This window comes from Pelophylax lessonae (assembly GCF_965119305.1).
Source record: "Pelophylax lessonae genome assembly, chromosome: 1".
Taxonomy (NCBI): Eukaryota; Metazoa; Chordata; class Amphibia; order Anura; family Ranidae; genus Pelophylax; species Pelophylax lessonae.
Window position 1 is genome coordinate 275,124,422 of NC_138768.1, and position 25,915 is coordinate 275,150,336.

The window sequence follows — 25,915 nt, forward strand, 5'->3', positions numbered from 1 at the left end:
AATGAGGCGCCGCACCGGAAGTGACGAGCGGGGCCGGTGCAGGCGCATTGATTCCTGGGAGCGATGACGTTCAGCTCCAAGGAATCAATGCAAAGAGGAAGTGACGGCGCGGGCTGCGGCCACAGAGGGAGGAAGTGGAGGAAAGGTGAGTATATTTTTCTTCAATAACAAGGTAAGTAAACAAAAAAAAAATCGTAACTATCCATTTCTTTTTCAGGTGACAAAAAGCAAGCGGATGGCCCAAAATCGATTATGTCGATTTTGTGGCCGGAACTCCACTTTAAGGTGAAAAACCTTTTGTGCTATAGCTGCCCCCCAGACTCCCCCTTTTTCTTACTTGAATTAGATTGTCCCAGCGATGAGCACGAGCTGTCTCGGGTCCTTATTGGATAGACTGATAGAAGCGGGAGCCATTGGCTCATGCTGCTGTCAATCAAATCCAGTGACACAAGAGTCGGGGGCGGGGCTGAGTCCTGCTGTCTGTGTCAATGGATGCAGCAGCGGGACTCGTGAGCGCTGCCGCACAAGTGCCCCTATGTAAAACCTTTGCACAGAGCAGGTAAGCATAACATGTTTGTTATTAAAAAAAAAAAACAAACAAACCTTTACAATTAGTAAACTTTTAGTTTTAGTCCCGGTTCACACTACCGCGACTGGTCAGCCTGACAAGTCGCGGTCCATTCTGTGCTATGGGAACCGTTCTAATAGGAGCGACTCAAGTCGCTCCGACTTAGAAAATACTTCCTGTACTACTTCGGGGCGACATCGGAGCGACTTGCATTGACTTCCATTATGTAAAGTCCGTGCAAGTCGTGCCGAAGTCGCGGTGCACGCGACTTCACAGGTCGCCCCCGAAGTCGGATCGCCATAGTGTGAACCGACACTAAGAGTGTTTGTGAAAACCGGAGTACCCTGAGGAAACCCATGCAGCCACAGAGAAAACATGCAAACTCCAGGCAGGTAGTACTGTGGTTGGGATTCAAACCGACAACCCTAGTGCTGCCAGGCGGAAAAGAATCAAAGCTCTAAAATATGTAGAATAATTGGATATGACACCCTATATAACCTCTAATGGTGGTCATACACGGTTCAATAAATGATCGATTTCTTATACGAGTAAAGTCCACAACCCATTTGATCAATATGACACACGGAAAAGTGGATTTCAATTGATACGTTCGTAATTTCAAATCGTAGATTATCAGTAACCAAGATCAATCAGTTTTGATTGAATCAGACATCAATCGGATAATAAAATCGAAGCATACACTTTAATCTTATTATACAATTGATGTGTGAGATACTTTGTTCATGAATACGATCGGATTTTGATGGATGAGATTATGACATCACATGATGGAAACAGTGATGCGATCGATCAAAACCCAATTCCCTGTGTTTGGCATATCGATGGAATTGGTTTTCAACTGTCAATCGATTATTCCTCTTGGAAGAGATCGATCGGAAAATAAATCATTAATCGAAGCACGGCCACCATAATACATGTTTGGAACAAGGCAGTATGTGTGTGTTTTATTTTACATAGAAGATGTGTGTCAGGTCCTCTCCTCCCCTAGCACAATCCCTGCAGTGCAGACGTTTCCGGCTTTCAGGTCCTCCCTATGTGATGGAAGAAGTAGGAGGAGCAGCTGATGTGAAAAACAACCCTGAACAACAGTACTGACACAAGAGAAAGCCAGATACACAGCACAGACACGATGCTCTTCCATCTATGGATCTTAATGCTGGGCTGCCAGCTCATCTGTGGCACACCAGGTACCCTTTCTTTAGGCATATTTATTTACATCTGCATTCTTGGTTGTTAGTGCATTTTTTTTTTTTTTATGATCAGTGCTAATGTTTTGGGATGATCCATATTGGGTATGGAGGACAGTGATTATTAATGCACATAAAGATAGGCGATCACCCCCAATGCATTGCAACGATCTTCAGAGCCAACTATGAGCAATGCATGCAGAGGTGCTGATCCATGCCCAATGCAGCTGTGCATTATAGCAGAGAGCTCTGGGTATGTTATGTGCACATGAAGTCGAAACACAATTTTGCATGATCTTATTTTGTATTTCTTAGTTTATGCATCATTTTTGTATTGCACGCTGTTGATCGCCCTTTAACTCCTTCTTTCCAGCATGTCACCCTAGTCACATGACCTTGTTTTTCAGTAAGAGTCGGTGGGTGGGCTGAACATTTGCCCTCCACCCATTTAGTGAATGGATTGGATGGTGCTGTTGTCGAGCACTTTCTGTACATCTTATTGGAGGATAAGTTGAAGCTTTTGTTTCTGTTGCAGTACAATTGGTTCTTTAAATGCCAAGAAGCACACCTAACTGCGAATTTCCTGCCCTAGGTAGACTTGAACAACGACATATTACCTGTTTGTGTTGTTTGTTTAAGTACGGGCTTACCAAGCAGGTCAGTTATGCTTACACAATACACGCTGCCTAGGAATGGAAAAGCTCCAGGTAGCTTTGTATGTGTCAAGTCTCAGACACTTTCTACGTAAGGTGTGGCTGTTTTGTTCTTTCACATTATTTTTTTGAATTGAGTTATATATCGTAGTTGTTTACAGCATATAGGTTCAAGGCACACAAGTTAAAGGAGCAATTACAGTAAACAAGATGCAAAAAAAGTGATGGCAACAGAAGTCGGTATATCACTTAAATGTAGGGTATCACTTAAGAAGGTTTTCAAACAATATAATTGGGTTTCTGACCTCCTTTGCTGGTGCCAAAGCTGTGCAGGCAGATGAGTTTTTAAGGGTAGGCTAGGTATTGTGAAGAAAATGAGGAGGATGCTTCGGGGTCTCAGTTGCTTCAAAGTATTGAGAATTGAGAAAAGAAAGGTTAACAATCAAAGATTGGTTAGGTACGTTGGGATGTTGGACAATGGGGTGAAAGAAAACATAGGGTCTGGCCAGAATATTCGGTGCCTTGGCTCAATGATATAATTAATTCGAAGGGAGAGTAAAGAGCAGTCTAGGTTCATATGGAGATTGTTATCCAACCAGGGATACCATATTTTGAGGAATTTAAAGTGAATGTCATTAAGGACAGCTTTGATTTTCTCATGTATCGAAGAACTCGTTATTCTCTTCTTGGCCTCCATGAAGTTTAGAGTGGGTTGTTTCCATTGTGTTTGCCAAATTTGTTATTTTCTTCAGGCTGTACAAGTTTAGTCTTATACGACTCTTCCAGTGCTGGCCACCAAAATTAAATATTACACATAGTATTATGTGAGGGACCTTAAAAAGCATTTGTTTTAACGGCATACACTTTGTAGCAGAGTAAGGCTGGCCGTACATTAATATATTCTACAATTGTCTTGTACAATTTTGCTTTAGATATACCAAAACCATATAATATGATGTCATATAGACATTTCTGGCCCTTTACGGAGCAAGACAGATTTTGCAAGATGTTGCTCAAACAAAAAGCTGGCAAATTTCATATAGATGTTGTAACAGATCATATGAAATTTGTTACACTACGCTCTTTGGGTAATTTCCTTGCTGAAGGGCTTGTTTTTAGTCCCAACACGCTTCATTAGATGAGGTTGCCTGAATGATATCATCCCTATTTTACGTTCTCAAGAATGTTTTCCTATACTCCCCCATTCTAGTTCCTCAAGGCATTATGGATTTGCCAAAATTTCTCAGACAGCGGGGGGATTTTTTTTCTTAAACTGCTTTAATTTGATTTTAAAACTTCTACAATCCTGTCTATGGGTACTTGTATCTCAGTTCCACAGACACAAGTTCCTGTCAAGCATCAGCCATAACTCATGTAAACAGTCATGAAGCAAGACTTTAGGTTCTTGGCTGCAATTGCATTGGCACTGCACACAGGAGAACTGGTTTTTATCTGAACTGCCTCTCCCTATTGCGGCACCAAAGGGTTTTTCAGGGCAGCTGTGACTTATCTTTAGCACAGCTGAAGCAGCAAGTCACATTTACTTTCCTACAGACTCTGCAATATTAAGACAGTAGAGTTACCCCAAATATGCCACTAGCGGGGGAATGGGGGGTGGAATAAGGTCATTCTCCTTACTATGTTACTTACATGATCTGTCAGGTGCTTCTGGATGTCTTTTTTCTTTAATTAGAAGCCATAACCTTTAAAGCTGAACTACAGATACAAAAATATGTTTAAGAATGTAAATAATATGTATTCTCTTGTCTCATTCCACGCATCCCAGAAATAAAATGATTCCTCATTTCAAGATAATGGGTGGAATCATGCAAATTGTTGCTTTACATTCCACTGGCCAGAAGCACATCCCTAACCATTGGAGTATAGTGAAAATAGAGCCTAACGTTACAGTCATTTCTTCCAGACTACATATAGCTGTTTTGTTGTGTTAGGGCAGGGATCTCCAAACTACGGCCCTCCAGCTGTTGCAGAACTACACATCCCATGAGGCATTGTAAAACTCTGACATTCACAGACATGACTAGGCATGATGGGAATTGTAGTTCCTGAACAGCTGGAGGGCCGTAGTTTGAAGACCCCTGTGTTAGGGTGTAGGCAGCTAATGACTCCCACGGCTTTGGTGTTTGCAATCCCATATTAAGTCTACCGTGACACTAACTATATCACTTTTATGATTTACAGCTCCAACAAATGATATTCCAGCGGAGACCCCAGCACCACAGACCACACATAAGCCAGAGGACTCAACAACTCTCTACAATGAACCAGAGAAGGTCAACGTGGCACAGCCTGTGATCAGCATCAGTGAAAAAGTCCAGGCCAAACCCCGTGAGAAGAAGGACCTTGGCACATTAGGTAGTCATTTCTTCTGAAATTACTTACTTGACTTAATGACTTACTGCATTTTGATACAAGTATTACAGAGGCGAACAGAGTAATCCCATGAATAGAGATACAAGGGTTTATAAGGCATAATGATACAATAATTTAATATATAAACACTGACTAACAGCATAGTGTATATAAAGAACGATTTACTGGCGGTTAATAGGCATTCTGTCTATAATTTACAATATACAGTAAAATAGTCATGTTCACCTTTTTCATTAGCTAGATCCAGCATAATAATTTGCCATGTGCTGTTTACTATAGAAGTCTGGGCACTAAATATGGGGAAGGGTTCTGCTCATCTGATTTACTGAGCCACAATTCATTTCAGACTCATGTTCCTGCAATTTCCAGATTCCCCCTATAATTGTGGACTGGATCACAGTGGTGCGTGATGTAGTGCTCATTTTAACTGTTCAACCAAAAGTATACCATTTTTGCCCGTCTCCCAGAAGTAAAAATATAAAAATCCTTGCAAAGGTTATCAGACGCTACGCGGATTCCTATTCTTTGGATCAGTGGTATTCTGTCTATAGTACTCAGCAAGAACCTCTCCAGCCCAGATTTAAGCTGGCCATAGATGGATAGAATTTGTGAACGGAAATTCTTAGGAAAGTTCGTAAAAACATTCTCAGAACATTTGTTTGTCTTTCAAAGATTTCTTTTGCTTTTAGAATTTGATTTGGGAATAAACGGACTTTACCAAACAAAACCCACACACACAGAAATTTAAGAAAAATTTTCTATCTGGCTCCTTTTGAGTTTTCCGGTTTACTTTGGTTGAAAACAATTGTCTATTTGACCCACTAATAATTAAATCCAAGAAATTATGCAAGACATTTTGTTCAAATGTCTACCCATCAATGGTCAGCTTTACAGAATGCCTAGAGAGATACAGGAGTCAGGAAATGCAAGGTTGTTGAGCACTTAGGGGTATAATCCTGTTGCACTTAAATTTCATTGCAGCTCATTTTGGAAAAACATTATCCCCCCCCCCCCTTTTTTTCTCTAAATAGGCTAAGATCATCAGCAATGATCTGTGGACAGCTTAACCACCCACTAACTGCTAGCGGGCGGCACAGCCAGGCACCGAGACTTACCAGTAGTTCCTGGATTAGAGGTGCACATGCGCGTGCCCCCCCTGCTGACCTGTGTTGGACAAAGCACAAGATTGTCAGCAGTTTACAGCCAATTGTTTTAACCATATACCTGCTGATCGGCTGTGGCCAATCACAGCACAGGTCTGTGTGTTTGTAAACACAGGATCTGGCTGGATTTCTCCCTGCTGTTCAGGAATGAAAGCAAGGAGAGAAACCCAGCAAGATCAGTGAGTAAAAGCAGCACACATACACTTGTTAGGCACACAGTTTACCCCTTGATTGCCGTTCTGATCACCCCCTGTCACCCAGCCAGTGCCATTTGTACAGTGTCAGTGTACAGTATTATCACTGATTGCTGTATAAGGGTCACTAGCGACATCAGTGTCAGCTGATGTCCCTCCCAGCCTGGATTAACGCCTGATTGTCCACCACACTATCACAGTCACAATATAAGTTGCTGATCACAGCATTTACTAGTGTAGTGTCTGTACAGATCAGTATGTTGATCACGATTAGAACTATACTAGTGTCCCCAATAGTATAGTATCCCCAAAAATGCAGTGTTGGCAGGATCAGCCCCCAATCACTGCCAGAACTTGTGACATGTAGCAGAATGCATTGTGGCCTAAGTTTATGAATTTGATTTTATTGGATGTGTTAGAACAAAAGATTTTTTTGAAGAGATTTTTGATCTTTTTTTTTTTTTATTTACAAAATAAAAAAATTAAAAACCCAGTGGTGGTCAAATCCCACCAAAGGAAAAGTCTATTTGTGTGAGAAAAATGTATCTAAATTTAATTTGGGTACAGTGCTGCCAGTTAAAGTAGCACAGTGCTGAATAGCAAAAAAGGTCCTGGTCATGAAGGGGGTAAAACCTTCTGGAGCTCAAGTGGATAAATATGTACACACCTGCCATATATTCGAGAACTAAGCTCCTTGGGTTCTAGGATATGTTCAGACCTAAATGCCTGTTTTTGATAGTGTTTGTCATTTGGAAAGGGGGAACCTGCCAGATATTTAGCTAGATATAGCACATCTGTTAGACAAAACAAAGCCATTTCATGCTCTGGATTCTCCCAATGCTTTTCCCACTATCATTTCTATACTTTCATTTCACAGGTTATGTCCTTGGCATCTTAATGGTGGTGATAATTATAGCTATTGGCAGCGGCATTGTGGTTGGATACGTATACAAGAGGTCAGTAGTGTGCTTGAAAGGGGTGTTAGATTGATCTACAATTTCTAATGTTTATGATAACCCATGAATTCTGTTACTTATATAAAGTTCTCTTGTATTTTTTTTCCTGTAGGGGTAGAGATCTGAAGACACTGCGTGAGCAGGAAGCAGAAGAAAGGCAGCAACAGCGGATCAATTTACCCCTCTCTGCTTTCTTAAATCCAACATGTGACATTATTGATGAGAGCACAATAGAGGTATCTTCCAATCACACCCCTAACACAGTACAGGAGGGTGTTGTACCCCTCATAGGCAGTGCTGGTACCCCAGGAGCATGAAGGGAGGAACAACCCTAAGTGGACATCATTGTGGATAAACAGTACTCCTTTGTTGTGGAAATGACATTTTATCATGCTGTGGCACAGGCCCAGTGGACTATCGAAGGAGAGTTGTCTTCATTACCCGCATTATCTTATTTGGACAGAAAGGGGCATGGATTTCTACATATCTGGTGCAAACTGATCAAACATCCAATGTTTTTGCTTCCAAGGCAAAGAAATGATTACTGTAATTGCCCTCTGTTTCCTGTATGCTGATGTTGGGTTTTGTATGATCGAAGTGGTGGAAATTGGCTGCCAGTGGCAGCTTCTGTATTGCTAAAGATTAAGTTGTGTAGATACCAAGAAATAAACGTAAAGCTTTCTTGGTAATCACCTGAAGGCTATAATAGAGGTGGACAAAGTCCTCTACCGGGTGTGTACAGTGAAGCTCATGTTGTGACTTGTAGTACAAGTTTCTTCCAAAAACGTATATCACAATCTTTTCTGAGACCAGGGTTCTTCCTCTTAAGTGTGCTGCTAAGGTTTTTAAATGGACAGAGACGGATGTATAAATTGTAAGAAAATTGTTTATTGGCCTTTTTTTTTGTACATGAATGTTGCATTTCTATAAATAAAGCATTATCGGGCAGCGCCTGATGATTAAACCAGTCTTATGTGAATCCAGTGGAGTGGTGGTTGATCAGCAATGTAAAAAAGAAATTCAAAGTAAGCAAATTGCAGTGACCTGTGGCAACCAGATATATTTCATTGTTCCCATTGTACTTAACACAAAAAGCTACTAGCACTAAGGGGCAAACTTTTAAACCTCATTCACACAGGTGCATTCAGGCATCCTTTAGGGTCCTGTTTCAGTGACCAAACAGTCACTCCAACAAAGTCACAGACAGAAGTGTAAAAAAAAAAAAAAAAAAATTTGACATGGGTTCTAACTCGAGGTGCACCAATACCAATACTTTTTCTCAAGTACTCATCGACACTAAATTACCGATACCTATTTTTAGTGCCTGGTTCACACCAGTGCGATTTGTCATGCTATTTGACAGTTCAAAATCGCATTACAAGTTGCATCCCACCGCCGGAAATGGAACCGCTCAAGTTGCAGCAACTTTGTAAAAGGGTTCCTTTTCTGGCAGAAAGTGGGCATGTAATTATGACTTATTAAGTCATAAGTAATTAAGATTATGACTTTGTGTTTATGTTTTTTCAATTGACAGTCAGCCTTACATTAACCTTTAAATAAAGAAAGAATTGCAAAAAAAGTTCATGCCATACTTTCTTGCGATTTAATTTACTTCTGTTAAATGAAGTTGCAAGCCTCAGTGAAATCAGGGGTCCAAATCGCAATGATCTGGGGTTCTGAAATTGTGCTGAAGTAGCAAGATTTAAAAAGCGCACTGGTGTGAACCATGGTTAAAGGTGGCAGTTACAGTCTGCAGACTTGAAGATATCGGTTTAAGTATCGGCGCATTTGCACGAGTACAAGTACTCGTACAAATGCTTAATATCGGCACCAATACCAGGATCAGTGCAATGCAAGTTCTAACCCTTTCCTAACCTATCCAAAACCGTTTTCTGAAGTTCCAATTTAATGGAAACTTCATAAATCCTCCTCATCACAGATGTCAAACTGGCGACCCTCCAGCTGTTTAACTACAAGTCCCATGAGGCATTGCAAGGCTGACAGTTACAAGCATGACTCCCACAGGCAGAGGTATGATGGGGCTTGTAGTTCCGCAACAGCTAGAGGTCCGCCAGTTTGACACCCCTGCTCCTGCTCTACATGTTCAGAGATGCTATAATTCTATAGTTTACCTAGAGTGCCACCTGCTGGTGAATCGGACATCCGCAATATAAAACAATGACATGCTTTAGAAAACGATGGCCAGGGTTCAATTTACTATGGTCCGATGGAAAGGAATTCTTCTGTGCATGGAAGTTCTGATAGGGGTTTATGTTAAAAATGGAAATTCCCTTTAAACAAAAGCACATATTAAAGTGTATATAAACCCAAAAACTGAATGTATTGTCATTTACCAGTCCTTAGAAGAGGTCATTTTTTTCAGGCTTTTTTACCTGGTAACCTTGTTGACAACACACTTCTTGTCTTTTAATTGCTACACTCATTTATCCACTGTAGCAATGACGGCAGCCACAGTTGTGACACAAGCTGAACTTCTTGATGGAAAAGGTAGTTTACAAAAGAAAGAAAAAAAAGGTCCTTTGTGCTTTCTGTACAGCTCACAGGAAGTGACCAGTACACTACATTTTTGCAGGATCAATGGGTATTTTATATACTTAAAGCGGAGTTCCACCCAAAAGTGGAAGTTCCGCTTTAAGGACTCTTGACCCCCCTGACATGGCACATTTTGGAATGTCATTTTTTGGGGGGGTAGCGGGTACCTAGATTTGACAGGATATCCGCTCCCACTTCGGTCCAGGCAGCCCTAGGCGGGGCTCAAGAGGAAAATCTCTCTCCCTCCCTGCAATCTTCTGAGACATGTCACAGGTCCCAGAAGATTGCCCAGCTGGCTCAAAACGCAATCAAATCGTGGAAAAGTAGTGCAGGAACTACTTTGAAGTCGGTGCGACTTCAAAACGCACTGATATGAATGGGGCTCATTGAAAATAATGGAAAACGACTTGTCATGCGATTTTGCGGTCCAAAATCGAGGGACAAGTCGCACTAGTGTGAAAAGGGCCTTAAACAACTCTACAGACACTAAATTTGTAAACATTTTTTTATGAAAGCCTTGCCAAGACATGACAGGTTATGGCCACTTTGAAGACTGTTTTTGGTCAATGATCCAGACAGACAATTCAAATCTCCCGCTATCAAAGCCCAGTTTGAAACAAAAATTACCACTTGTCATAAGAGAAAATGTACAATTTGTAAATACCATAAAAACCTGTACTATATCTTACATCAAAATGGCAGCATATACCCTCACTACAAATGTCTCCTTGCATAAATCTGATAGCCTAGAAGATAAATGCACTCCATGCCCAGCTGCCAAAAATATCTAAATAGACAGTAGCAAAAATATTAAGTCACGATTCAGGCAAAATTCCCATGGTGTCATAAAAATCCACCATACACACAGTATATACACGAAGGAGAAAAGTGCAGTCCAAATGCTTACAAAATCAACTCATCATCAGAAATGTAAAATTCCAGTTTTCATGTAAAAAAAATACAGCAGTATCTCCACAATGGAGTACAAGTGCTAAGATAAAAGTGGTTACTAAATCACATTATGTCCCAAGAAATGGAGTGAAATATTTTACCGGAATAAATATGTGGCAGGCTTCTGCCTCCTGGTTCTTTTCTATGTGGTAGACTAATTCAAGTTTTGATCTATGCATGTAACTGAAAAGGGGCTCATAGCATGTAAAGCTATAAGCAGTATGGACACTATGAAACCTTTTAAAAACTTCTATGACCTGCTGTGGTTCTAAAATATACACATTTGTAGCATAGAAACCCATGAGGTAGCCTTTATCGAATAGGATCTACCAAGACTGGAGAAATGTGTGCACTTTTAGGTTTCAAAGTAATTTTTCCCTTAAACACAAGTTCATAGCTTTTTTCTACATAAACTCGTGACTTATAATGAAATGGTTTAGTTTAGAGCAGTGGAATCTTCTACCGCCAGTCAACATATGTAACAGTTTTCTTAGTGATCAATGGAATGCTTTGCAGAGATGAACTGGTGGGTGCTTCAGCTTTCCTCCTTATCTCTGCTCAGGAATGTGATCTGCTTCATCTTGTGGAGAGTATTCATGTTTCAGACCATATTGCAACCTCAGATTAGTCTCCATCATTTCTAGTTCAGAAGGTAGTGGAATGGCCAGGTCCCCCAGAAACAGAGACAGGGCTGAAAGGGTATCATGCAGAGAAGGGAAGTCTGGCCTAGGGTATAAAGAAGAAACATTTTAGGGTTAACAATACATTCAATTAATACAATTATCAAAGAGAAGAAAAGGTGCCGCTCACCAACCCAGTGATCAAGCCCTGGTGAGCGGGGCGAAACATGTCAGGGAGGGCATAACTAGAGGGGCGCTGGCTGAGGTCACATTCATCTACATATTAATGTTCTGGGTTGGTGTACAGTGCCCTTTCTTCTCTTTGATAATGCTGTTAGACCTCCTAATGGTACAAAAGCCAGCTCTCTTCACTGCAACTGGTGGAGAGATCTCAGTCTCAGCTTAGAGCAGCACTGCAAGTTTTATTTGCATCAACGAATACAGTTAAGGCCCCTCATAGATCGGGCAGTACATCCCTCCCAGCTATTTTGTGCACCCAGGAGGTACAGGTGCAGCATGAAGCCCTGCTGCAGTTGGACGGGGCTGAACGCTGTACTCCGTGTAAACGGCATTTAGAGGCCTATGCTTTCAGAGACCTTCCTCGTCCCTGCAAACTCACTGCTTCAAAGTCCAGCACCTGTCTTCTTCCAGTTGTGATGCGCAAAACGTCAAAAGCCTTCCCCCTGGGAGTGGATCATCAAGCCACCCCGGGGTCACAAGAGAGCATTGCAAGAAATGGTCCAATATCATTATGTGGTACTATCATTATGTGTACTTTGCAGGTTTCAGGACTCGCTCACGGCTAAGAAATGAAAAAAAATGACATCTTTTTATTTTTTATGTCACTTGAATGAAATGACATAAAAAAAAAAAAAAATATATATATATATATATATATATATATTTATTTATTACACACATACACTGCTCAAAAAAATTAAAAGGAACACCTTTTAATCAGAGTAGCACCAAGTCAATTAAACTCCTGAGATATTGATCTGGTCAGTTAAGTAACGGAGGGTTTGTTAATTCGTTTCTGCTGCTTTGGTGTTAATGAAATTAACAACAGGTGCACTAGATGGGCAACAATGAGACAACACCCAAATCAGGAATGGTTTTACAGGTGGAGGCCACTGAAAATGTTTTCCCTACTCATCTTTTCTGACTGTTTTCACTAGTTTGTCATTTGGCTAGGGTCAGTGTCACTACTGGTAGCATGAGGCAATACCTGGACCCTATAGAGGTTGCACAGGCAGTCCAACTCCTCCAGGATGGCACATCAATACGTACCATTGCCAGAAGGTTTGTTGTGTCTCCAAGCACAGTCTCAAGAGCATGGAGGAGATTCCAGAAGACAGGCAGTTACTCTAGGAGAGTTGGATGAGGCCATATAAGGTTCTTAACCCATCAGCAGGACTGTTATCTGAGCACTGCCAAAGCCCTGCAAAATGACCTCCAGAAGACCACTGGTGTGAGTGTCTCTGACCAAACAATCAGAAACAGACTTCATGAGGGTGACCTGAGAGCCCGATGTCCTCTAGTGGACCCTGTGCTCACTTCTTGACACAGTGGAGCTCGATTGGCATTTGCCATTGAACACCAAAAATTAACAGGTCTGCCACTTTTTTTTTTTTTTTTTTTTTTTACAATGCTCATTGTGCAGTGTGGCAGATCCTAATTTGTTATACTATACGCTCAATTTTGAAAACAAACACACCAAGAGAAGTGTACTTGTTAAAAAAAAAAAAAAAAAATGACAGTTGCTTTCAGCAGGTATATGAGAAAGAGCACTGTCTCGGTACAAATCTGAAAGCTCCTTCTACAACCACAAATCTCATTTAGGTTTTAGATAAAGTAATAAATGGAAAGAGAATCTAAGCTCCTCAACAATGCCACAGACAAAAACAAGAAATAGATTCTAATGAAAGATTAAAAATACGTTTTCGCTGGGTTTTCAATAGGGAAAAAGTAGAGCTGGAATCTAATGAAAATCGGTAAGGAGTAGCACCTTTGATTTTCCATTTTTGGCACTATAAACTTTTTTAATAGGGGGAAACAGTTTTTTGTAACCTAGAGCAAAGTCACCCATGGAACACTGGCCTTAAAAGACTGAAAACATGCAATGACTGGAACAGCTGATTCATGTCAACTCACCTTTGGTCCGGCTCCAGCTGGCAGCAGGATGTCGCCAGGGGGAAAAATCCTGCAGGACAGTCCTTTGTAACAAACTTTTCCCAGAAAAGACGAACATTGAGGCCATAATCAATGGTACGTGGCAGGCAATCCGGATCAGCATATACCTGTCCAATAATCTGCAAAAACCCATAATACATTAAAATAAAAGTAAATCAATTCAGAGTATTTACACCGAGTGCAGTGATAGAAGTTAGTATAAACTAAATGTAAAGTTGTTTCAGCTTTTCAGATACGAACACCCCACCACAGTGTTAAGTAATAACATGGCTTTAAAGTAAGAGTGAATCTGGATCAGAATGCTGTTCAGACCTGACCCGAGTGCATGTATTGCCGAGTTCCTTCTGGGGACACAATTAATCACAGATTCAGGCTAGCCATACACACTTTGTTTTTTTCTAAGCCCCCGCATGACAAATTGCAGCCTATTGCCGGCAATGGCATTGTCCCAATCAGTGCAATGTCCAATTTGCAGCGCTGCACCGGTTTCCAAAAGTAGTCCCTGCACTACTTTTGGCGACTTCGGGGGTGACTTCAATAGACATCTGTGCATGAACCCGAACAGATGTCTTTCAAGTCGCCCCTTAAGTCGGACTGAAATGGGGCTTTGAAATCATGCTAGTTTAGGTGAATTTGCACGATTTCAAAGCTGTGACAATGTGAACGAGGTCTTAGGCTCTGCAGTAAAATCGCTGTAAAAACGCATATGCATTTTTACCGTGATTTTGCTGTGTTCCACACGCGTTTCCTGTACGTTTCTGGCTTGCCTACACCTGAGAAAAAATGGACATGTGACTCAAAAGCGCACCAAAAACACAAAACGCAGTGCAGTTTTCTACAGCGATTTTACAGGGATTCCCATTCATTTCAATGGGGAGCTACATTTTTGGTGCAGTTTTTAAAACCGTATCAAAGATGCAGCATGCAGGACTTTTCAAAATGCACTGCACCCATAATGCGTTTTTCTTTCAAATTAAAAATGTGGGAAAAACGTACAAGTGTGAAAGGGTCCTAAGTCAAGCAAAGACAGCAAGTGCTGCTGTCTGGAGCTGTAGTTGTGACAAATCAGGTGACATGTTGGACCCCAGGGAGGTTCGGCCTGCTGCGGAGCAGCTGAATTTTGGATTGCACCAAAGCTTTTTTTGGTCATACTTCTCTTCTGGATCACAGGGTGCACACCTGTAACCTAGAAACAGCAGACCCCAAAAAGAATGATCAAAAAGCTCCCAACTATATTGTCGGGAACCACCCAGCTGCCTAACTCACAGCTGACGTCAGCTCTCAGTGCATGGAGCGGCAGAGTGGAGACTAATAGTCACTGCTCTCCTCTCTGAGATGACCAAGAACTGAACAAATCGGCAGTCATGTGATAGCTTAGTTCTCAGTCTTCGAGCGTCCATGGGAAAGCTGCAGCATCACGCTAATGCTGCAGCATAGAGGCGATGAATGTATGTTTTTTTAACCCCAAACGTCTCCTTTAAAATAACAACCATATTTAGTACACTTCACCTAAAACCCCATGTTGTTATGCACCCTAAGCTTGCTCACACTTTATAGATTACAAATCACATTTGGGCATAAAAGAATCTCAGGATTAAAGCAACGTTTCTGAACGCTCGTCCTCAAATACCACCAGGTCATGTTTTCAGGTTTTCTTTCATCTTTTACTTGTGAAGTTATCACAAGGGCAACATACACTGTGTGCGCAATCAGACAAGTTGTATTTTGAGGATTAAATTTTATTATTGAACAACTAGAGTGCTCTCTGCCAATCCAAAATGTTAATAAACCTCAAACCTGAATATTTAGAAAAGTAAAAAAGTGAGGTTTTGGCTTTCTTTTTAGGATATCTGTGTGTGCACAATTATTGGGCAACTATTAGTGCGCAGCATTATTATGCAACTAAATGAAAAACAAAAGTTTTCCTATCTCACGTGTTTATTTTAATCTCTGCTCTAGGTAATCAGTTTAGTAGCGAGCAGTATTAAAAGTATCAGAACTCCATAGAGGGGTGAGCGTTGTGTACGTTGATGAACTCGGAGAAATGGATTTTACGGTATGTACAAAAATCACATTTTCTCTTTTGTTCATCAGCGGACACAGCGCTCCATAAATCATAACTACTGGGATGTCCAAAAGCAGTGCCAAAAGGAAAATGAGGGGTGAGGAAAATAAACCAAGGCTACACATAAGAGCCCTTAACGAGGACACAGGAGCCTTAACCGGGTCACAGGAGCCCCATCTGAAAAATGAAGGTTTACAGAAAAAACACCCCTCAAGAGGGAACAGCTCCTCTTAAACAGCAGCCTACAAAACCTTGCGGCCATAAGAAGCATCCGCAGATGCCAAAGTATATACCTTATAGAATTTTGAGAAGGTATGCACGGACGACCAAGTGAGCACCTTGCAAACTTGTGATATTGAAGCCTGATGACGGAAGGCCCAAGAAGCACTCAGAGTAGAATGCACCGTGACAGCGAAAGGTGGAACCTGACCTTTATTGGAATAGGCCTGAGTAACCGTCTGTCTGATCCATCTGGAAATGGTAGCCGAAGAAGCGGCCAGCCCTTTTCTTGGTCCGTCCGTCCTTGGGACACAAGGAAGGCAACACAATGTCCTCATTCAAATGGAAGTCAGAGAAAACTTTGAGCAAGAATGATGGACAGGGACGAAGAACCACTTTATCCCTATGGACTACCAAATAGGGACTGAGACAGGATAATATCCAACTCTGATACCCCGCAGGCCGAGGTAATAGCCACAAAGAATGCCACCTTCTGGGATAACGTAGACAAGGGAATCTCCCGAATATTCTCAAATTAGGTTTCTGGAGAACTGAAAGCACTAAATTTAAATCCCATGATGGCAAAAGAGACTGTACAGGAGGAGCCACATGTCGAACCCCCTGAATGAAGGTACAAACTAATTAGTGCGCGGCTAGGGGGTCGCTGAAATAAGATTGCCAAGGCAGACACCTGGCCCCTGATGGTACTCAGGGCCAACTTCTGATTAACACCCCATTGAAGAAAGGTTAAGATCCGAGCCACAGAAAAGGATCGAGGATGAGCGCCAATCGACTCACACGAAGAAATGTACGCTTTCCACGTACAATGGTATATCTTGCTGGAAGACCACTTCCTCGCCTTCACCATAGTAGGCATCACTGATCTAGACCGACCTCTATCCCTCAGTACCTGGCTTTCAAAAGCTAAGTCATTAAAATCAGCAATTGTAAAACAGGATGGTAGATTAGCTTTTGGGACAACTGGTCTTCTCTGAGAAGAAGCCCCCGAGGGATGTTTACGGCCACCAGAATGATTGGAAGATCCTCGCTCTCGATTCCTTGCAGGCGCTGAGGAAGTAGCCTGAGCCAAGGATGATTCTGGCCTTACCGAGGCCCTTGGATGCCTATGGTGTCTGCCAGAGGAACCTGTGTTGATTCCACGAACCTCAGGGTCCTCCTGTGGATTCGAACCTGCTAAAAGGAGCTGCATGTAGGACTGTGCAAACAGAACTGTCTTGAAGTTGGATACCACCAGACTCCGAACCTGTATGCAAATCGGGAGAGAGAACTGTCTGTGTGAATCACGGCCTGTGGTTCCTGAAATATGTCCAGAGAAAGACCACCCTGGTCAGAATTAAAAACAGACCTAGGTAATTGAATTCCCTGGATAGGGAAAGGGGGAACCTTAGGTAGTTCGGACATCACCTGAAGCTTTGCAGGATTTTGCGGATCTCCTTGACGCTTACCAAAGTCGCCCCACAGGGCCGGAAACCAGCAGAGATGTCCCCACCCCAATAATGGGTGAGGGCAGACCTTCATGCTAAAGGGGTCTTGTCTGCTGGTCTGGAGAAGCCAGCTCTAGACTTACTAGACCAAGGTTGCTTGGAACCTCAAGGGAAGATTTGAAAGATCTATTTCCCCTATTCTCTGTCCCAGAAGGACAAAATAATTTTCTATGTGCTGAGAAGAAGGGCCCCTGTCTGCGACGACGCTCCTTCCCTTTCCTGGATTGTGGAAGGAAGGTACTCTTCCCCTCGTGATACCCTTAATGATGTCATCCGGGGTAGCCCCAAACAGGCGATCTGCTTGAAAGGGCAGATCAATGAGAGCTTTCTTAGAGGCTTGGTCTGCAAGCCAATTCTTAAGCCACAGCATGCGCCTAATCACAACCGCTGAAACAGAAAGTTTGGACAGCACAGGAGCTATTTCCAAGGCTGCATCACAAATAAACTGCAGCCCATAGACCAACTGGTCCGCTAAATCAACATACGAAGCGGGGACCTGCCAACCCCCCCAGGCCCTGGTGCAAAAGCTTGGCCCATTCAGTTAGGGTCTGAGACACCAAGGCTGAGGCAAAGACTGGCCGCAATGCCGAACCAGCCATAGTAAACATGCTGCGTGCCACAGCCTCCGCTTTCTTGTCAGCCGGGTCCTTTAAAGGACGGGGATTCCTCCACTGGGATCATGGTTACTTTATTCAACCTGGAAAAAGGAGGGTCCACCACTGGTGGACTAGTCCACTTCTTTAAAAGTGACTCCTCAAAAGGGTAACGTACAGCAAAACATTTGTGGACCAAAAACAGTAATTTTGATTGTTCCCATTCCTTACAGGAAAACCTGTCAAAATAAGGCACGTAAGGAAACACTTTTGGAGTGTGAGGTGACTTATGCGTATCAAACGACACAGCCACGTCTGTGGCTACATCAGCTGCATCCTCCATTTTTAAAGTCTCACGCACTGCAGTGATAAGTGCATCTACCAACGCTTTTTCATATCCTACTGCGACTATGGAGGAATCATCCTCACTATCGGATGGATCTGGGGGTGTGATATTAAGGCCCCCTGGACGGGCCGTGTTCACGGCGGCATCAGGCTCAGAATCAGATGAGACAGACTGAGCAGGGGAAGGCGGGGGACACTTTCTTCCACACGCCACTTCCACCCAGGACACCTAAGGACTGCAGGACCGCCGTCAGTGCAACCATGGGAAGCTGGGATCCTGAGGGACCTACCACCTCCATGGGGGGGGGGGGGGGTCAGTGGGGGAGATGTGACCTTGAGGTTCCATAAGGAAAGGAAAACCTTGCAGTACAAAAATTATCTTTTTGGCACCACTAAAAGGATCCCCCCCAAGGCTCAGGGTACCTATCAACAGAGAGAAAGATAACAGGGACCCCCAAAGACTCACCCTACCGACTGGAGGAGCGCCGAGAATTCGGAGCCAGCATCATCATGGACGCTATCCTTGTTCATATGTCCCGGGCACAGCAAGAGGAAACTAAGGAGGAAGAGGAGGAGCTTTGGAATCTCCACGAGGCCTCAGTCCTCCAGGATCCCCATGACATCATCCGCTACACAAGCATGGCCGCCAACCGGAGACCTGCTAGACTAAAGGAAAATGGCCCCTGTGACATAATTTGGCTACACAAACATAGTCGCAAACCAGAGACCAGCTAGACTAAGGGAAAATGGGCCCCATCAGCTACACTGAACCATGCTGCCAGGACCTTTCCTGCACCATCTGCAACGATGCACCCTCTGCAAGGGGCCCCCCCTGAAGGTAGGACACACGTTTAGGGGAGACTCTGCTGTGCACTCTGCACCGGTACCCCCCCTGTACTATACCCACACTGCAAACAGAAGGGCATGCACCTAGGGGTCTCCTACACTGGAACCCCTCCAGACTACCAGGGTGGGACATACACTATCCCAGAACCCTTACAAAGTGGGGATATCGGAGGAGACCCCAGGGGTCTCTGCTGCATTCTCTGCCCTGGGACCCCCACCAGACTCTAGGTCCAGACAGGGGGGAATTGGAGTGGGGGAGGCCCAGCTCAGTGAGGGATTTAAGCATGGAAGGAGGGAACCTGCAGAAAATCACCAAAAGGGGAGGGGGAGACTGTACTTACCCTTCCACAGTGGGGGTAACGCTACAGACAGAACTCCTCGCCACCGAAGTAGGGGAGCTGTTGGCCAAGGGACTGCTGCAACTCGGACCCAAGCCCAGTTGTATGCGACCCTGCGAGTCGTTTAGCTCGCAGGCCAGCCTCCGTCCGTGAGGCTATGTCGCCACCAAACTAGCGCACAGCTGCGGTCTACAGGCTCCCGCTGGCCGGGCTGGGGGGAACCACTGAATCTAGATTATCCGGCCCGTCGTCCAGCCAGGCAGTTGATTGTAGATCTCCCGAGAGAAAAAAAACAAAGAAAGATGTAAGGAAAGAAGAAAGTTGCTAGGGCCAGAGATCCCAGCCGGGAGCCTAGGTCCTTATTCCTGACTAGACAGATTAAAACCGATTACCTAGAGCAGAGAGGGGAGGTTATATACCAGCTGGGGACAGCCCATGGACATAACCAGGTGTTTTTTGTTCTGCCTACTCCTAGAGGAGGTAAAATAACCCACTAGTTATGATTTATGGAGCGCTGTGTCCGTCGATGAACAAAAGAGAAAGTTTAATTTTTTATTCACTGTACTGGAAAAGTTTAATTTCTTATTCATTGTATAGGTGCCCATTACATCGCTTCTAGTAAAATTCTACAACAGTTTTTAGCTTTTTTTAAATTTTATTATTGTTATAAAAATCTGAATTTTACAGCCGACAGCTTCCATGGGCAGAATTACATACTGCACATATGTAATTCATTGTTCTTTCTACTTTAATACAACTCCACTTTTTAAAGAGGTCATTGTACACAGTTCTGTGGTTTTGGGACATACAGAAAAAAGATTACAACGACAGGGGAAACCCTAAGTACAGAGAGGGAATTTCCAATGTGAAAGTGAAAATTCTACAAAACTTTTTTGGGAATGTTTTGGTTGTTAAAGCAGGTAAATACAAAAAAAAACAAAAAAAAAAAACAAAAAAAAAAAACCCAATTTATTCCAGTTGATGATTCATTATACATCTTTTAATGCATTTTACACACAGCTTGAAAAAGTGGCCAAACGCCTGGTTTTCAGCCACCTACAAGCCTTTGTCTAGCAGCACTCGGCAGGACAGGCAAGTACTGTAAGATAATAAAGCCTGGTACACACTAATAGTTTTTTCCGTTCAAACCCCCAAAAAACTGACAGCTCCAGTCAGATTTTCTGTACTAACAGTCTGACATTAGTACAGCAATCTCCCCTGCTAAGCTGTTGTGTTCAACACTCTGGTCAGTGCTCTTAGCAATTGGCTGAGAGCGCTGATCAGGAGCTGGTCGGCTGTTGGTTTTCCAATATGTTTGGCCGGCTTTTGTCAGACCACCTGACATACACATGGGCAAAATGTCGGACAGTTTTTATTGAACCGGCTGATGTCTTCCAGGCCGTATGTACTAGGCATAAGCTTCTACTGCATTGCAGAGTGCTGCCAATTTACCATTGGGCTTCCTCACAGGAGAAAAGAGTAGAGTGAGGATATTATCAGCGCCCTGCTGCTCCTTCATTGTCCAAACAGAGTAGGGCAGGTTCTAGACAGGCTTTATTTCTCAGCACAGTGTAGTTTGCAGAAATGCCCAGGACATGGTCCTGCTGTCCGGCAGGTGTTCCTGAATGACAATACTAAAGCCCCGTACACACGTACCGATCGTCGGCCGAACGATCGGCTGTCTTTTGTCCAGGGCTGTCCTGTCTGTTGAAAACTGCAAAAGACTGCACACGAATTTTGTCGGCCAACAACAGCCGACTGCAGAAGTGATGTCATGTGATGGTTAACTTTCCTGGTCTTTTTTCTTTTCTGAGCATGCCCAGTCTTGCAAATCTGCTGTCTGTCGGCCGAATTCTGTACTGACTGGCGAACAATCGGCCGTTCTGGTGTTGGCCAACAAAAATTTTAATGCTTGCACGACAGATTATTTTCGGCCGAAAGTGCGCTGTCGGAAGCATCATACTAACAAGCCTACAATCGGCCGATTGGTCGTCGGCCGAATCTTTACGGCCTACAATCGGTACGTGTGTACGGGCCTTAACTGAAGAGAATTACAAATCCCTTGGAGGGTAGGACACTTGATATATATGTAGTTTAAAGTTTGTAATTAGCCAATTGTGTAGAGTTTTGCTTTAACCACTTGCTTACTGGGCACTTATACTTCCTTCCTGCCCAGGCCAATTTTCAGCTTTTAGAGCTGTCACACTTTGAATGACAATTGCGCGGTCATGCAACACTGTACCCATAGGACATTTTCATCACACAAATAGAGTTTTCTTTTGGTGGTTTATATTTACCACTGTGTTTTTTATTTTTCGCTAAACAAAAAAAAAAGGACAAAAAAAAAAAACAAAAAACGTTTTTTATAGTTTGTTACAAAATTTTGCAAACAGGTCATTTTTCTCCTTCACTGATGTGCACTCATGGGCACTGATCAGGCGGCACTGATAAGTGATACTGATGATGAGGCACTGATTAGCAGTACTGATGGGCACTGATAGATGGCACTGATTAGTAGTACCGGTGGGCACTGATTAGCAGCACTGGTTGGCACTGAGGGGACCGATGTCCCTGTAACAGAAGCCAGCTAAAGGTCGATAACCAGCTTCTGTTTACTTCTGTGATAAGGTGTCATTGACTGACAGCCCTTTACCCTGATTTGTGATCAGCCAAGTCCCAAAGATTCTGCGATCATAAGGGGCGGGCGGGCAGCGCCAGAACAGGATATCCATGGACGCCCTCCTGGTATTTTAGGCCCGCACTGTAGCCGTGTGTTGGCTAAAGCGCTGGCGCCAAGTGGTAATAAAAAAAAAAATGATGTGTTGCGTTGGATACCAAAACTTGAAAGGAATACCAGCTCTTTTAGGGGTCTACTTACCTCACACAGCACAATTCCAAATGAAAATACATCCACTTTCTCATCATATATTTTACCTGTAATGAAAAAACAGAGTATTAGCTGTACATTTAGCCTTTTAATCAGCCCCACTTATTGAGTAGAGTAATAATCCTACTCAAACCCCCTCGATATTAGAATATTACCATTTAACATTTCTGGTGCCATCCAGTATGGGTTGCCAACCACTGTGTAACGCTTCTTACGGTCTGTTTTACGAAGAGTTCTCTTTTTTGTGGGAGGTCGGTCTGGTGGGGGTTTGGGTTTTTCTTCTAAAACGAGTCTGGACAATCCAAAGTCAGCAACCACTACAGTTCCATCCTACAGTAAAAGACAGCTAGCTGAGAAAAGCTGGTTTGTAAGAGCAGAGAAAGTCATGTGGGCAAGTACAGGAAATCCAAGATCTATAGCACAAGAATGTTGTGGGAGGAAGAGGAATACAATCAGGTAGGGAATGCAGTGAATGAGCATTGTGATAGCAAAAGTAATACCATTTTGATCAGACAGTTGTGGGAGTTGAGATCTCTATGTATTATGCTCATGGAGTGAAGATATGCCTGAAAAAAAAAAAAAAAAAAAAACAATTAAAGCTACTAGTTAAAAAATATTAGAATACTTTAGAAAAAAAAGCCTTAATAAGGAAAACTACAGTGATTTTCATTTTTTGTTTTGAAACAGTTGGTGCATAATAAATGGTTTTAATATTTCAGTAGCTGCTTTTTATTTATTTATTTATTTTTTTTTGACGGGACAAAATAGATTTTTAGTGTAGATTCTGCAAAAGATGTTGAGTTTGCAAAGTAGAAAGCCTAGCACATAAATGTAAATTGCATGCAGCTTGCTCACTAAGTGACAATACATCCACATTCTCATCATAGATATTGCCTGCAGTGAGAATACAGAGTACTGTATGAACTCGCTCGGCTGTCAGTCTGACAGCTAGGTCCTACTCTATGCAGAAGGGTTTCAGTATGAAGGAAGTTTGTGAGTTCCAGCAAAAAAAAATTTTTTTAATAAAAGTAATACCTGTTTAACCCCTAAGTAGGCGGCAAGTATACTGAACTGCCCTTATGCTCCGACATATACAACCTTTTACTGAAATCAATGGTGGCCCACATTGGCAAGGACAGCACTACGAACCACTAAGATAGCAGGGTCATTTGGCACTGCGCATGCACAGCTTATAAAGAAAAGCCAAACATTGAAAGCACTGCGAGTCCCTGCTGAGTCAGATTAGAGAGTGGTGCATCTCCCAAGATGGGCCACTTACTGATCTAAGGCAAGCAAAAGAGGGTATAGTTAGGTTTAATTTATTAATTAATACTTGATCTCTAGCTATTTTTAGTGCCTTTCTCTTTTAAGCTATCTAGTCAATGGTACAAAAAGTATCCTGTTCTCTTTGAATTGATTCCTTTGTGTGAAATACATGGTGATCCTGCCAGTCACCCTGCTTTCCTATTTCAAACTGACCATGCTAGGCATGAAAGCACATCCTTCTCAGCATGGTCAGTTTTCTGGCTGTGCTGTAAGAACAGCCTGCGTGTCAACCAATAGAGATGGGCTCAGGCGTGTCCTGGATGCCAGTCCCAACCCACCTGCCCGATCCCGCCAGGAAGCAGACACTGCACACCGCTAATCACAGGCAGTAAGACATTTCCTGGTCTGTGCAGCAACGCGACCAGGAAATGTGTTACTGCCTGTGACTGGTGGTGTGTAGTGTCGGCTTCCTGGCGGGATCAGGCAGGTGGGTTTGGGACTAGGACCTGAAACAGGCCTGAGCTAATTTCTATCCACCAATAGTTAAACTTGTGCTGACACACGCCCCCCTGGATAGCCATTTTATGGGAAGATCAGCGTACTGCTGCTTCTCTGCCTTCTGACACACCCCCCTGCAATCTCCACCCTCAGCTCTCTTGTGCAGCGGAGATTATTATATATATATATATATATATATATATATATATATATATATATATATATATACACACACACACACACATACATACACAAATACTGTATATATATATATATATATATAGCTTTATTTTTATTTATTTACACACATGCATTGCCTTTTAATTCCTTTTTATTTTAAACTGAATAGGTTTTATAAGGTGAGGGTTCACATATACTTTAATTTGATTCTGTAGCATTGCATTTAATAAATACACATTGTATAAATATAACCACCCCTATGGAGGGAATGGTGCTATCCATCATTCTGAGACAAGACTATACCAGCACTTATTGATTGAAAGGGGCCACAATGAAGAAAAGCTGAAGTTCTGAAACATGTAACATGGTCATTGTTGTTATACATCTTGGTCACATAGGGGGTCAAATAGGGGGAGATTTACCAAAAACTGGTGCAGCTGTGCATGGTAGCCAATCAGCTTCTAAATTCAGCGTGTTCAACCAAGCTTCAGCAATAAAACCTGGAAGCTGATTGGTTTCTATGCAGTTGCACCAGATTTTATATGTTCCAGTTTTAGGAAATAGCCCCCCATAGTGCCAAAGCTGCAATCCCACCTTCCATTTCCTAACGCTTTAGGTACTGGGAAATGAGGAAGGATACAGCAGCCCTATCGGGAGGTATTCTACACGCAATGCCAGGTGTCAACTGCAATACCAATGGCACACTGGAAAGACAGGGATGTAAGAGAAACACAAAGCATCATTTAAGTCAAGTATGCAGTCTCCACTTGCAGCCAGTTTGAAAGCTGTGTGTATGCTTTTTTTTTTTTTAATCCAGTAGTTTTTTTTTGTAGAACTTATTGGTAAGCAAACAAGATGTTCCTTACATAAATCAGAAACAATTAATTATCATCAAGAATAGACCTGGATGAAATAGTATACAGTATAGAAGGCACTTAACTGCAATGCATATATCATGAACTTTAGGGTATAAAGGTGATTGGAAAAACACAAAAACATAATTTTTTCTCACTGGACATAAAAAGACACCTACAATCGGTAAACATGTCAAATAAGAATTGAGAGAGAGAAAGAGCGAGCAAGAGAGAGCGAAGAAGCTCAATGAAAGGGATGATAACCAAGGGGACCATTTTTTTTTAAAAGCCTTTGGGCAACCCCTGTTGAGATGTCAGCTTTTCTCTTCCAAAATGTCATTAACCGTATCGAGCCACTGTAAAATTGGTAGAAAGACCTGTAGATAGCCAGCTTATGAGCAAGAAATAGTAGACGTACCAGCAGTAATTTGAATGCTGGTGGTACTACATCCTCAAGGACAATGCTCAGAAGCGAATGATTTTTTTTTTTTTTTTTTAATAACTTGTTTCACATTACACACTATCAATAATCATTTTTTTCCCTTCCCCCATGACCACGTATACATATTGTCTTCTATACAGAAGAAAAAAAAAAAAGGAATGACTTAGGCTGGCCATACATTATACAATTTTCTTGTATAATTTTCCTTTAGATTTACTAAAACCATATAATATGAGGTCAAGCCTAAACACTTTTAATTTGTATGCAGCAATCAGTCAGGCCCTTGCACTACACAGTTGAAATAAAATTGAATTAAAAAAAAAAAAAAATATATATATATATATATATATATATATATATATATATATGTATAATGTATGGCCAGCTTTAACCTGTTCCCTCAGGTGTCTTGCCTCTTCCTATA

General features: G+C 42.4%; 2 protein-coding genes across 2 annotated transcripts in view; one reads left to right on the top strand and one right to left on the bottom strand.

Annotated features, from left to right (window-relative positions):
* Positions 1-1,620: 1,620 nt before the first annotated feature.
* PIK3IP1 (phosphoinositide-3-kinase interacting protein 1) lies at positions 1,621-8,105 on the top strand. The gene is made up of 4 exons (XM_082254871.1): positions 1,621-1,776; positions 4,632-4,805; positions 7,058-7,136; positions 7,249-8,105. Exons 1-4 carry the CDS (start codon positions 1,719-1,721, stop codon positions 7,451-7,453), a joined length of 516 nt encoding a protein of 171 aa, XP_082110997.1. The 5' UTR covers positions 1,621-1,718; the 3' UTR covers positions 7,454-8,105.
* Positions 8,106-10,162: 2,057 nt separating this feature from the next.
* Positions 10,163-25,915, bottom strand: part of LIMK2 (LIM domain kinase 2) — a 50,756-nt gene continuing 35,003 nt past the window's right edge. The window contains exons 11-15 of the mRNA XM_082243521.1: positions 22,752-22,817; positions 22,407-22,581; positions 22,243-22,298; positions 13,415-13,572; positions 10,163-11,366 (exon numbers count right to left, since the gene is read on the bottom strand). Of these exons, the coding sequence (XP_082099647.1) occupies positions 11,189-11,366; positions 13,415-13,572; positions 22,243-22,298; positions 22,407-22,581; positions 22,752-22,817 (633 nt within the window). The 3' untranslated portion in view covers positions 10,163-11,188. The remainder of the gene's footprint in view (positions 11,367-13,414; positions 13,573-22,242; positions 22,299-22,406; positions 22,582-22,751; positions 22,818-25,915) is intronic.